This window comes from Talpa occidentalis, unplaced genomic scaffold (genome assembly GCF_014898055.3).
Source record: "Talpa occidentalis isolate TD23 unplaced genomic scaffold, MPIMG_talOcc4v2.1, whole genome shotgun sequence".
NCBI lineage: Eukaryota > Metazoa > Chordata > Mammalia > Eulipotyphla > Talpidae > Talpa > Talpa occidentalis.
Window position 1 is genome coordinate 49,889,915 of NW_026555331.1, and position 13,776 is coordinate 49,903,690.

The window sequence follows — 13,776 nt, forward strand, 5'->3', positions numbered from 1 at the left end:
TCTTTAAAACAAAAAACAAAAAACATGTAGGTGCCAAAATGTCTATAGGAAAGGAATGTATTAATTGTTTTTGTTTTGTTTCTATGCATACAATGATGTAATCCCATTGTTTACCTTAACATATAAATAAAAACCCCCTGAGACCCTCAACAGGGGATGCTTTCACCAAAATAAGAGCGTCTGCATCTACCTCACTTCCCCCTCCCTTCAGTCCTAAGGTTTGGCCTAGGCCGTCTCATCCTTTCAAGAACACCTGACCTGACATTTTGCAGAAAGCTGGTCTTCGACAGATTTTGATGCACCTTATTTGTCATAGGGTATCTGATATAATCCAGATGTAAGCCGGATCAGCCTGTGTTTTAAGATTCAAATAAAACTAACTCAATGCCTTCCCCATAAATAATGGGAAATTCACCATCTTCCCAGTTTTTCTAAGTTTGGCCTGCTTGAGGTGAGGGTAGTAAAGGGCATGGAGAATTGCATATCTATTTCCACATCTAACTTGACCTGAGTTGTTTCTCCTGACTTATTTCAGTGATAAATCATCACGTTCTCCTAGGCAATTTTATCCTTTTCCACATCTTGGTCTTACTCCAGACTATGCCATCTTTCATATTTAGTTATTTAAGCTTTTTCTTTTCTCTAAAGTACCAAGTTGTCTTCTGAAGTTTTGTTTTTTGTTTTTTTTTTTTTTAAGATTTATTTATTTATTCATACAAGCACTGGGTACTGTCAGAAGCGCGGGAGGGTGAGAGAATTCACCAGAGCCAGAGCGGAGAGCAGAACAGGAAGACTGACAAAGTACACTGCTGAGGGGAGCAGCGGGAGCAGTGGGAGCGGCAGGAGAGGTCTGCGAGCCATGTGGGACCCTTGCTGGGGGTCGGGGATAGAACTGGCACTGCAGAGGCTGCCGGCAGCTTCACAGCCCAGCGCTCAACCTCTATGCCACCAGGGAGGCCCTCTTCTAAAGTTATTTTGAAGTTAACAAAAATGGGCTTTTCACATCACTACAGCTAACAAAATGGTTACACAGATACAACATATTTAATAAAATGTAACAGGTCCCCAGGAAAGGGGGAGGTTCCAGGTTTCCTGTCCCACCCAAATGGAGGGTGGAGCTGAGCAGGGAGAGAAGAAGCTGCAGAGGAGACTGAGGAAGGAAGAAAGCAGGATGGAGATCCAGGAGACCTGGAGGAGGCACATGGGGCCTAGAGAAACTGTGCTTCCTTTTTGGTCATGGACTGGGTGACACAGATGTGGGTGAGAGACCCATGGGGAGGTGACAATGGCGGTTTTTATATTGATTTTGATTTTGCTCTTTTCCTTCTGGGCTTGTCTGGTTGTTTCTGACCCTTTTCTGTGGGTCCCTACTGGAAGATGCTTCAGACCTGTGGCAGGCTTCGAGGCCTTGCTCTGGGCCAATTCTGCTTGGGTGGACTTTTACCCACGAGGGGACGGGTAACTTTGGATGCTTGATTTAGAAACTAGATTCTTTGCCTTTCCTGCATTGTTTCCTAGTTGCATTAAAGTTCCTTCCCATTAAAGTCTCATATGAATTGTGTTGATGCAGCGGATGGCTAAACCCATTTAAAACAGGCAGGTTTGCGGGGTTTGGGCTGCCCCTCTCCCTGCCCTGTAACAGAAAGAGTTTGAACTATGGGTTCCTTGGTGGTGGGTGAGAACATACTCATGACCTTATACCTCTTCATCAGTGTTGTAAACCAAAAAAAAGAAAGAAAGAAAAAAGAAATAGATAAGATATACTCAAAATATAAGAAAAGTGGCCCTTGGGGAAAAAAACTTTAAAATGTTAATGCTGTTTTTTTCTAGGAGTGGAACTAGGAGTGATGTTTTTGTTTCTAATACTTGATAATCATTTGGTCATGGAGTAACTTTCTATAGGAAGATACCACATTGTTAGGAGAGCAACAAGTATCTAGCTAGGTGACAGGACAGAGGAGCAAGCAGGCAGACACAGCCTGAGGACAAAGGTGGCATTAATTTGGTCATCTCTGAGACCCATATTGATGCCATACTAGGATTATAAGCAGGCAGGTCTAGAAAAATGAACTTTTCTACATTAAGCTATCTCCTAAAAGCTTCTAGCAGCTTTAGATATGATCTTTCCCTATGAATTAGTGATGTCCCTGCTATTTCCCCATAAAACTCCCTCATACACAAGCAAGCCATAACGATTAATCATTGTGGAAGGCAGTAGATGTAAAGCAGTTTCCTATAAGCTGGGAGCTTTGTTCCTAATTATGTCTCTGGAAACTATAGCACAGGATCTTGTACATAATAGTACTTTTAAGTATCTACTGATCTAAATAGCACAATTTGAGATCTTCACAAGAGACGTCATTTTATAATTGGAGATAAAAATCTCAAAATGCCTATACTTGATAAAATTAGATTGCTGTTTTATCAAAGCTACTGTCCATCCATTTAGTAATATGATTTTCCTAATCTGATTGTGCGCACCAAGGTAGGTTAGCACCATTTGTCCCTACGGAGGGGTCACTGAAGACACTAGTACTTAGGTCACTATTTACCCTATAGATTAACACATTGGATTGTACATGGAGATCCTTTTCATAGGCAACCATGCCAGAGCTGATAGAATAACACTATTTCCCATAATTTTTAAGTTCTTAAAAAGTTTTTAATCCGGGTTAATATCTACCTACTTAGAAAAATAACATTCCTATTCGCTTCTAACATTTGATGCCAAGCTGAGGCATTTTATTATATAAAATTATCTATGGCAGTCAGTATGTTCATGTACATTTATACTTTTCTAAACACAAATGGTAGACCATTCACCTTGTTTTTCTTTTTCTTTTTAAATTTTTTTTTAAAGATTTATTTATTTATATAAGCACTGGGTACAGTCAGAAGCGGGGGAGGGTGAGAGAATTCACCAGAGCCAGAGCCGGGAGCAGAACAGGCAGAAGGACCGAAGTATACTGCTGAGGGGAGCGGTGGGCAGCAGAAGAGGTCTGCGCGCCATGTGGGACCAGCGCCAGTAGCCGGGAATCAAACCGGCACTGCAGAGGCTGCGGGCAGCTTCGCAACCCAGGGCTCAGCCGCTGCGCCACCTGGGAGGCCCTCACCTTTGTTTTTCAAATATAACTTGTTTTAAAGGTATATACTTCTCTGAGAATTGAAAGCTCTATTTTATACAATTTCAAATCATTTTTAACAATCAGTCACTATCAGAAAACAAAGGGAAAGGCAACTTTATTATACATTGGAACATAAATCACATTTAAGCACAAACATAAAAATAGACTCATTTCTCATCTTTAGACTGTTTGTTTTCACTAGATTCTTCCATATCAAAGGTAAATGGTTTGTCATAACCCATTAAATGGTTATAGTCTTCAGGGTTTGGAAAGAGCACTGGGTTAACTAATAGTGATTTTGTTTTAGCATAAAATGTGGTAAACACATGTGTGCTGTCTGGAATCTTCACATCATTCTGGTGAAACACAGTACTCGTTTCTGAAAGCACAATATTATAAGTAATGGCTTTGTAAGTGTCCGTTGTGGCCTCATGGTACAGCCGAATAACATAGCCTTTTGTAACAAAGTGGAGCAGTGCTGGAGTAATCACCGTAAAGCTTCCTATGATGCCATAGAATAAGATTTGCAAAGGCAGACTTCCAAATATAATATTATTTTGTGCAAAGATGTATGGTAGAAATGCAAGGCTGATCAAACTGGTAGAGTAAGAGAAACATTTCACACCTATAGGAAAAAATGAAAGATGATTAATGTTTTTAAATTTTACAAAAGAATCAGCCTATCCAATTCCTTCTTCCACCTTTCTTTACTATATCATATCATCAAAACAATAACAAACTCAAAACACAAATATAATACATTCCCAGTTATGTTTTAGGCACTTCACATATTTTATTACAAAAGTGCTTTAAGATAATTATCATCATCTGGGCCTCCCTGGTGGTACCAGGGGTTAAGCATAGCACTGTGAAGCTATCCCCAGCCTCTGCAGCAGAGTTCTATCCCCAGCCAGGGAACTACCCACATTGCACAGCAGACCTCTCCTGTCTCGCCTGCTGCTCCCCTCAACAGTGTATTTCAGTCAGTCTGCCCGTTCTGTCTCTGGTGAAGCCTCTCAACCCCCGCAACTCTGGCCTGTAACCCAGTTCTTGTATGGATAAATGAATCTTTAAAAAAAAAAGATAATTATCATCACCCCCATTTAAGAGATGAGAACAATAGGGCAATTATTCAATGTCACATAGCTATCAGGTGGCAGAGTTGTGTCTCAAATTCCCCGCAATTTGTCACTAGAGTGCATGCTGTTGGCCATTATCCTGCATTGTCTCTCCAAGTAAGAAATCTTTTTTTTAAAGATTTATTTATTTATTTATTAGCAAGCACTTATTTAACACAATATGGTCATATATGGGGCTAACTTGATAAGGCTAAGTGACCAAGAATACAAAAACAAATTACAAAAATAGACAAATAACATTAACAGTTAAGAAACATATAGAAAAAGTATTAAACTCTTTACCAAAGAAAGACATACAAGATAAAACAGTAAATTCTTTTACCACTCAAGTTAGATTCATAATCAATGACTTCTGAACTATATACTTAAAAATGGTTAATTTTACGTTATATATATTTTACCAAAATAAAATAAATGACTTAAAATGTACAGTTCTCTTAGATTGAATGCATAGTTGTAAAATTACCCCAATTTAAGAAAAAAATCTGTTTAGAATATAGATAAGTTTAGAACCTAGGCAAGTTGATTATAAAGTCGGGAAAACAATGGAGGCAAATAGAGTGGGGGAAGATAGATATGAAAACGTTAAGTCTGGGCTTCCCCTTGTGGCACAGGCACAGCGCTATGAAGCTGTCCAGACTCTGCAGTGCAGTTTCGATCCTGGCTAGCCAGTGAGGGTCCCATATGGCATGGCAGACCTCACCTGTCGCGCCCACTGCTCCCTTCAGCAGTGTATTTCATCAGTCTGCCTGTTCTGTTCCCCGCTCTGTCTCTGGTGAATCCTCTCACCCTCCCATGCCTCTGGCCTGTACCCCAGTGCTTGTATAAATAAATCAATCTTTTAAAAGATATTTTAAAAAGTAAAACGTAAGAGTCTGAGGCCTCCCCACTGGCACAGCGGGTTGAGCACAGCAATGTGAAGCTGTCCACAGCCCCTGCAGTGCCAGTTCAATAAGTGGCCCTCCAGGGAGATATCCATATGGCGCAGCAGACCTCTCCTGTCTCACCCGCTGCTCCCCTCAGCAGTGTTTTGGTTCTTCTGCCTGTTCTGCTCCCTGCTCTGTCTCTGGTGAATTTTCTCACCCTCCCGTGCCTCTGGCCTGTAACCAAGTGCTTGTATAAATAAATAATAAATCTTTAAAAAAAAAAAAAAAAGAAAAAGTAAGCATCTGGGCCTCCCTGGAGGCGAAGGGGTTAAAGACAACACTATCAAGCTACTGCCAGTCACTACAGCACAAGTTCTATCCCACTAATCCACATGGCGCAGCAGACATCTCCTGTCTCACCCCTTGGCTCCCTCAGCTGTGTATTTCAGTACATCTGCCTGTTCGGCTCTCCACTCTCTCTGATGAATTCTCTCACCACCTCCCCCTCCCCCGCCTGCATCTCTGGCTTACATCCCAGTTCTTGTATGCATAAATAAATAAATCTTTAAAAAAAAAAAAAAACACAAGAAAGATCTGAATTAATCTAACCTTATACCTTAAGGAACTAGAAAGAAGAAACAATAAACCAAAAGGAAGGAAACAATGAAAATCAGGGCAGAAATAAATGAAATAGAAACTGAGTGGACAGTACAAAGAACCAATGAAACTAAAACCCAGTTCTTTGAAAAGATACACAAAACAGATAAGCCTCTAGCCAGGCTCACTAAAGAAGAAAGAAAGAAAACTCTAATAAGTAGAATTGGAAATAAAAGAAAAGTTAACAGATTATCACAGAAATAGAGACTCATATGAAATACTATAAACATCTTTATGCTGTTATTAAAAATCTAGAAGAAACTAACAAATTTTTGACTCACCAACCTCCCAAAACTGAATCAGGAAGAAATACAAAATGTAAACAGACCAATTACAAGCGTGAAAATAGAACTACTAATCAGATCTTCCAAAAAAAAAAAAAAAAACCACAAAAGTCAAGGATCAGATAATTTTTTATTAGTACCTATCCTTCTCAAACTCTTCCAAAAATGACGAGAATACTTCTAAATGCTTTTTATGAGGTCAAATTACCCTGCTTCCAAAAAGAGACAAGGATAGGACGAAAGAAAACTATATAGCTCAATATACTTCATGAACATAGATGCAAAATTCCTCCACAAAATCTTAGCAAACTGAATTCAACAATACATTAAAAGAATCATATAACATGACAAGTGGGATTTATTCGTTATGGAAATATGTTTCAACATACAATCAATTAATGCAATTCACCACATCAACAACAGATAAAAATCATGTGATCATATCCATAGATGCAAAGACAGCATTTCACAAGACCCAACATGCATTTAAAATAAAAATCCTGACCTCCCTGGTGGTGCAAGGGGTAAAGACACAACCTACGAAGCTATCAGCAACCACTGCAGCACAAGTTCGATCCCCAGCCAGGGAGGAGACCCACATGGTGCAGCAGACCTCTTCTGACTGGCCCACTGCTCCCCTCAGCAGTGTATTTCAGTCAGTCCCCCTGTGCTGTTCCCCACTCTGGTGAATTGCCTCACCCTCCACACCTCTGGCCAGTTCTTGTATGCATAAATATATAAATCTTAAAAAAAGAATAAAAAAATAAAAATTCCTCCCAAAAATGGGAATAGAAGGAACATAACTCTATGTAAGTCATATATAAGAAACCACAGCTACAACATACTCAATGGTGAAATATTAAAAGCTTTTCCTCTAAGATTAGGTACAAGACAAGGATGCCCATTCTCATAACTACTATTCAACACAGTACAAAGTCAATAAAAAGTTTATTTCATTCCTATATGTAAACAACCAAGTAGAAAGAAATGAACAATCTCATTTACTATTGCATCAATAAGACCATTAAGTACCTAAGAATAAACTTACATAGGATGTGAAAGACCAAAGAAATAAAGGAAGACACAGAAAATGAAAAGCTACTCATGTTCATGAATTGAAACAATTAACATTGTTGAAACAGCCACTTACACAAAGGAATATACATATTTAATGTAATCCCTATCAAAATTTCAATAGCTTTCTTCAAGTAAACAGAAAAAAAATTACTGAATTTTGTATGGATCCCAAATAGCCTAAGAAATTTGAGAAAAAAAAAAAGAACAGCAGTGTTATGCCCCCAAACTTCAAGTTATACTACAAAGCAATAGTAATCAAATCAATAGGGTATGGGGCTAAGAATAAACGCACAGTTCAATGGACTCCATGACACAGAATTGAGATCCCCAAATAAACCCACACTTATATGGACAGTTAATTTATAGTAAAGGAGTCAAGAATGGCAAAAGAAAATTCTTTTCAACAAACACTGCTAGGAAAATTAGTCGTATGCAGAAAAATGAAACACACCATGCTCTCATATCATATACAAAAATAAATTCAAAATGGATAACAGACTTGGGTGTAAGGCTAGAAACAACAAAAGACATATAAGGAAACATAGGCAAAACATTCTGCCACATTGGTTTCAGTGATGTTTCTGGGGAGTGAACTCCAATGGCAAAGGAAACATATGTAAAAAATAAACAAATGGGGCTATATCAAACTTAAAATCTTCTGCACAGCAAATGAAACTATCATTAAAACAAGAACATCCTACTAAATGGAAGAAAATATTTGTACATCACACATATGACAAGGGGCTAATACCCACAATCAACGAAGAACTCATACAACTCAACAAAGGAAAAAAAATAAACCAATTAAAAAATGTGCCGAAGACCTAAACAGACACCTATCTGAAGGCATAAAGAAAGCCAACAGGTACATAAAAAAATGCTCACAATCACCTATTACCATGGAAAATGCTTATCAAAATCATAATAATATCTCCTATCAATAAGAATAGCCATATCAAAAAGTCCAGAAGGTGAAGGACATGTATAATGAAAACTATAAAACTCTATTAAGAAAATAAAGAAGACAAAAAGAAATGGAAAGATATCCCATCCTCATGGTAGGAAGAATTTACATCATTAAAATGGCCATTTACCCAAGGCAATTTACTGATTTAACAGAATACCTATCAAAATATCAATGACTTTTTTTTTTGGAAATAGGGAACCACAAAAGGCCCTGAATAGCTAAAACAATCTTGAGAGAAAAGAAAAAAAGAAAAATGGAAGCATCACACTTCTAACTTCAAACACTATTACACAACAACAGTAATAAAAGCAAGATGGTATTGTAAGAAAAACAGAAACTCAGACTAATGGAACAGAATTGAAAGCCCAAAGATAAGCCCACATAAATATGGACAGCTAATTTTCAACAAAGGAGTTTAAGATCACAAGGTGGAGAAAAGATAATCTTTTTAATATATATTGCTGGTAAATATGGATAGCCACATGCAAAAAATAAAGCCCATATTTAATACCATACATGAAAATTCACTAAAAACGGATTAAATATTTGGACATAAGAACCAAAACCGTAAAGTACTTGAAAGAAAATATAGGGAAACATTACAGGACATCTACTGCAAAGATGTATTTGAGAATACAACCCAAGCAGCAAGGGAAACAAAAGCAAAAATAAACAAATGGGACTATATCAAACTCAAAAGTTTTTACATCTCAAAAGAAACCATCACAAAAACAATAAGGTAATGACAGATGGGAAAAAATATTTGTTTACCATACATCATTGGGTATCTTGGTGGTGGTAATTTTATGGGGATTATACCCCTGAAGGGAAATCAAGAACGTGTTTCACAATTAAAAGAAAAAAAATGAAATACCTTCATTTCCAATTACCCACCAAATACTGTTCAGGCCAGATTCCTATGTGCCTCAATATGGGTGGAACTGGCAGGGATTAAAATGTACAAAAATGAATGATGTAAAAAATATATATATTAAAAAAAAAATGGACAAAGGACCTCAATAGACATTTCTCTAAAGCACTCAGATGGCCTACAGACATGAAAAAATGTTCAACATCACTTACAAAAGAAATACAAATTTAAACAATGCTGAGATACCACCTCACTGCTATGAGAATTACCCATATAAAAAGGAACTGAATTAAGAAATGTTGGCAAGGTTGCAATGAAATAGGAACTCTCATTCAGTATTGGTGGGATGCAAGCTAATACAGTCCTTGTGGAAAACAGTATGATGGTATCTCAAGAAAATAAAAGTGGTGGGCCTCCCTGATGGCACAGCACTTCGATCCCCGGCTGCTCCCCGGCCACAGGAGGAGGGTCCCACATGGCACGCAGACCTCTCCTGCCGCCCGCTGCTCCCCTCAGCAGTGTACCTCGGTCCTTCTGCCTGCTCTGCTCCCCGCTCTGGCTCTGGTGAATTCTCTCACCCTCCCATGCTTCTGACTGTACCCAGTGCTTGTATAAATAAATAAATAAATAAATCTTTAAAAAATAAATAAAATAAAGTGGAAATTTTATTTGATGAAGCAATGATGCTATTAGATATCTCTATCCAAATAATGTGAAAAATTTAACATGAAAGGATCTGCCTACACCAACGTACATAGCAGCACTGTTTACAATGCCAAATCATGGAATTAATCCAAGTGCTCTTCAACAGATGAATGGATAAACTGTGGAGCATATTCCATGGAATATTACACAGCTCTGAAGAAAGAAGAAGCGGTAGCATTTGGCACAAAATCAATAGACCAAGGTCTATTTGATTATGTTAAGTGAAATCAGCCAAAAAGTGAAAGACAGATTTCAAATGGTTCCACTCATCTACAGAATATAAATAACCCCAAAACAATTACATATACAACAGAAGAAATAAACATTTGAATCCTGAAAAAAAAAAGAAGATAATGGTTACCAGAGGGAATAAGGGAAAGCATGGAGGGGATGGGGCACGGAGGCACATGGGATACAGGCACAGGTGTTTGGTGGAGGATAAAAAATAAACCCAGGAAGGCAAAAAATAAAAAGACCAAAAATAACAAGGGCTGTGCAGGATATAGAGAAAAAGGAACACTTTTGGTGGGAATGTAAAATATTGCAACAAATACGGAGGTTTTTCAGAACAGTAAAAATAAATGTATGATATGATTCAGCAACCCCTCTCTGAGGTATATATATATATCCAAAGAAAACAAAAATACTAATTCAAAGGAATATATGCACCTCTTTGTTCACTGCAGCACTATTTACAATAGCCAAGTTATGGAAATTACCTGACTGCCCAAAGACAAATGAGTTAATAAAGAAGATGTGGTAATATATACACAATGGAATACTACTCAGCTATAAAAAGATATGAGATCATGCCATGTACCATAACATGGATGGAATTGGCAGGAATTAATTAAAACAGGAAAAAGTCAGGAGAAAAACTTATACTGAATGACTTCACTGTTACGTGGAATATAGTGAAAACAACCCCTCCCCCAAAAAAACCACCTACAAAGTAAATGACAAAACTAAACCCCAAAAAAACCCTAGAAAGGAGATGGCAGAATTGAGGATACTAGAGAGGCAGGTAGAGCGGGAGCAGTAACACAAGAGGGAGAGGCACAAGGATCTACAGTAAAGGTCAATGGATGCTTGGATGGTGGGGATGGGGTGGGAACATACATCTGAGGAGGTATGAACCTATTTCTCTGGATCATAGTCAGTATTGTGAACCAATGCTACCTCAATATAGGAGAGAAATAATAAATTTAAAATTATTATCTAATTTTTCAGTGAGTCTTGAATTAAGAGGTACTAAAATAATAGATCATATATACTAAGAACATGTTCACAACTAAAGGGAAAAAAATGAAATACCCTCATTTCTGATTACCCACCAAATACTGTTCGGGCCAGATTCCCAGTGTAAATTAGCCTTCCATCTTCTGATTTCTCAAGTTGTGTATGTACGCATTGAACACATCTTTCCCAAGAAACAGGTATCTGTCAAAACAGAGCATGATAATGTGAGTTCATAAAAAAGTGCATTTTTAGACCAATTTTTAAATTTTCTGGTTTTTTTTTTTAAATATGTGAAAAGTAAAAGAGAACTGGTCACATGAGAAGACTCATGGAATTCTCCCAAATAATCTAGAGCTAAAGAAATCCAACTGGCTAACAAAATGGTTTTCACAAGTTGACAGTATGGAGTTAGAATTTGAAGAACCAGGTTTGCATTCCAACTCCAAGTTTTTTACATACACGGTGACCTTGAACAGGTAAAAATCATTCAGTGTAAGAAATCGTTCAAAAAAAAAAAAAGAAATCATTCAATGGAATAGGTTCTTTTATCTCACTGTTAAGGAGAACACCACTCTTATTCGATTGTCTTAAAGATTTAGATTCATCACTTTTTAAAAAATAAGATTAAGCTTAATACAATGTTAAGTAAAACACTGCAAACTCAGATTGCTTAAAGTCCAGACTATTTTTAATACAAAATATTTATACTATAATATTTTTAAAAGCAACTTTCATTCATCCCTTTATACCCTTTATTCGCCTTAGAAAATTTTTTACTTGAAGTCCTACATCAAATTTCAGAAGTTTCCCTAAAGTCTGAAAATGAATCGCAAAGCACATACACTTCAAAATGCAAAAGGCATTACTAATTCCTTTATTCTGAAACTTAAATTCCAAAGCCAAATCCTTCAGGTTTCAAGGACGTTTGCTAATGCAGGTATTTTATAGGCTAGGAATAGGAAGCCATTTGTTTTGGTAGAAATGAGAGTTTGGACGTTCTCTTTTTCCAGGGAGCAAAGGAATTCCTAAAAACAGAGCCAAATGATTAAAAAATATAACAAACTCGGTCAAGTTATCTAGGTTCTTTCATTCGGTCTTAAGGAGCTGCACCTAATTTCTGTGCAAGTTCACCTTTCCAAATGTCAGCTCAGGAAAGAGCAAATATATAGTCACCATAAACCCGCAGGGCTTCCAAGCGCCTGTAGAGTGCTTGAAACCGATCAAAAAACAGCCACCTTCCAACCAATACCCCCAGACCGCGGAGCACCCGAGACCTGTGGCCAGTGCCTGGGCCGAGGCCTGCTAGTCTTCGACCCCAGCTACTTCCCCGAGCCCGGCATTCTCTCGCCCCCGGCAGAGGGCCGCTTCCGCCCCAGATCCTAGGCAGGCGGGGGAGCGGGTATCAGAGAACCGCCGGGGCCCCCGGGCCCCACGCAAACCCACCCCCCACCCTTCACCCCGCCTCGGGCCCCAGAGCCTCTCGACTGCCGACCTGCGACCGCGCGCGACGCGAGAGAAGCGGCGCGACTCTCCACCACCCCGCGCTTCCGCTGCCCGGCGGCCCAGCGGGGCCCCCGCAGGAGGCCGCACGCGAGCAGGCGGCCCTGGGGCCTCGGAGCGCGGCGACCGCCCACGGCACCGTCCTCTTCCCGCCTAGCGCCAGAAGCATCATCCCGCGCGGGAGAGCTGGTAGCGGACGGCACCTCGGCGGCGGTCCGGGACCCCGAACCCGGCTCCTCACCCCGCGGAGGCCTGGACGAGCTGCGCCCTCGCCGCCCCCTAGAGGCCAGCCGAGCCCCCAGCCGATTGGCCGCCTGCGGGAGCGCGCGATTTGCGCCCCACGCCCCTCCTGCCACGCCACGCGCGTAGCTTTTACCCCGAACTCTGAACCCCCCCCACACCTGCCCTTCGTTGGGGGCCGGGGTGATCCGCGAAAACATCCAGCCTGTGCTTGTGTTTGGCAACCATCCCAGGCGGGATCGGTTCACATAGGTTGTCTAGCGATTTGAAGGAGAATTTTGGAGCCCTTGGCATCATTTTCACACGTTTTAATAAGCAGGGGAAACAGCCAAGTTGCTGGGAAACAACAACTTGAGTCCCCTTCGCCTGGGTGATGGAGCCCTTCTAGCCACTCCCTCCTAGGCAATAGTGTGCACACTTGCACAAGAGCACACACCCGTCTCAGCTTTCCACAATCAGGCACGTGTGCCCCATACCCACACGCCCTCTACATTAACAAGATTAAGGCCACAGTTGTTCGCCACAGAGGCTAGTGGCAAAAAGAAAGAAAGAGAGAGAGAGAGAGAGAGAGAGAGAGAGAGAGAGAGAGAGAGAGAGAGAGAGAGAAAAGGAAGGAAGGGAGAGAGGGAGGGAGGGAGGGAGGGAAGGAAGGAAGGAAGGGAGGGAGGGAGGAGGGAGGGAGGGAGGGAGGGAGGGGGAGGAGGGAGGAGGGAGGGAGGGAGGAAGGAAGGAAGGAAGGAAGGAAGGAAGGAAGGAAGGAAGGAAGGAAGGAAGGAAGGAAGGAAGGAAGGAAGGAAGGAAGGAAGGAAGGAAGGAAGGAAGGAAGGAAGGAAGGAAGGAAGGAAGGAAGGAAGGAAGATTAAATTACTTACCCTACATACACCCTGTCTTCCCCCTATCCCTGGGTTTGGCCTTTATGATGATGTGGAAGGGTAGAGGGAGAGTCATGCCAGAAGGAGCAAGCCTGGAAACCTGGATTAAATCTTTCATTCTCCTGGGTGTCATTTTCTAGTCCCCCAATAATTTGTCTTGAAACAGAATGGATAATGCTTTATACGATTTGAACAAAAATGAATGGTAATTTAATTTAACCACTGAGTTGGTAG

General features: G+C 40.1%; 1 protein-coding gene across 1 annotated transcript; it reads right to left on the bottom strand.

Annotated features, from left to right (window-relative positions):
- Window positions 1–949: 949 nt before the first annotated feature.
- TMEM70 (transmembrane protein 70) lies at window positions 950–12,625 on the bottom strand. The gene is made up of 3 exons (XM_037505840.2): window positions 12,423–12,625; window positions 11,026–11,131; window positions 950–3,750 (listed from the first exon to the last, which is right to left on the bottom strand). Exons 1-3 carry the CDS (start codon window positions 12,600–12,602, stop codon window positions 3,293–3,295), a joined length of 744 nt encoding a protein of 247 aa, XP_037361737.1. The 5' UTR covers window positions 12,603–12,625; the 3' UTR covers window positions 950–3,292.
- Window positions 12,626–13,776: the final 1,151 nt, after the last annotated feature.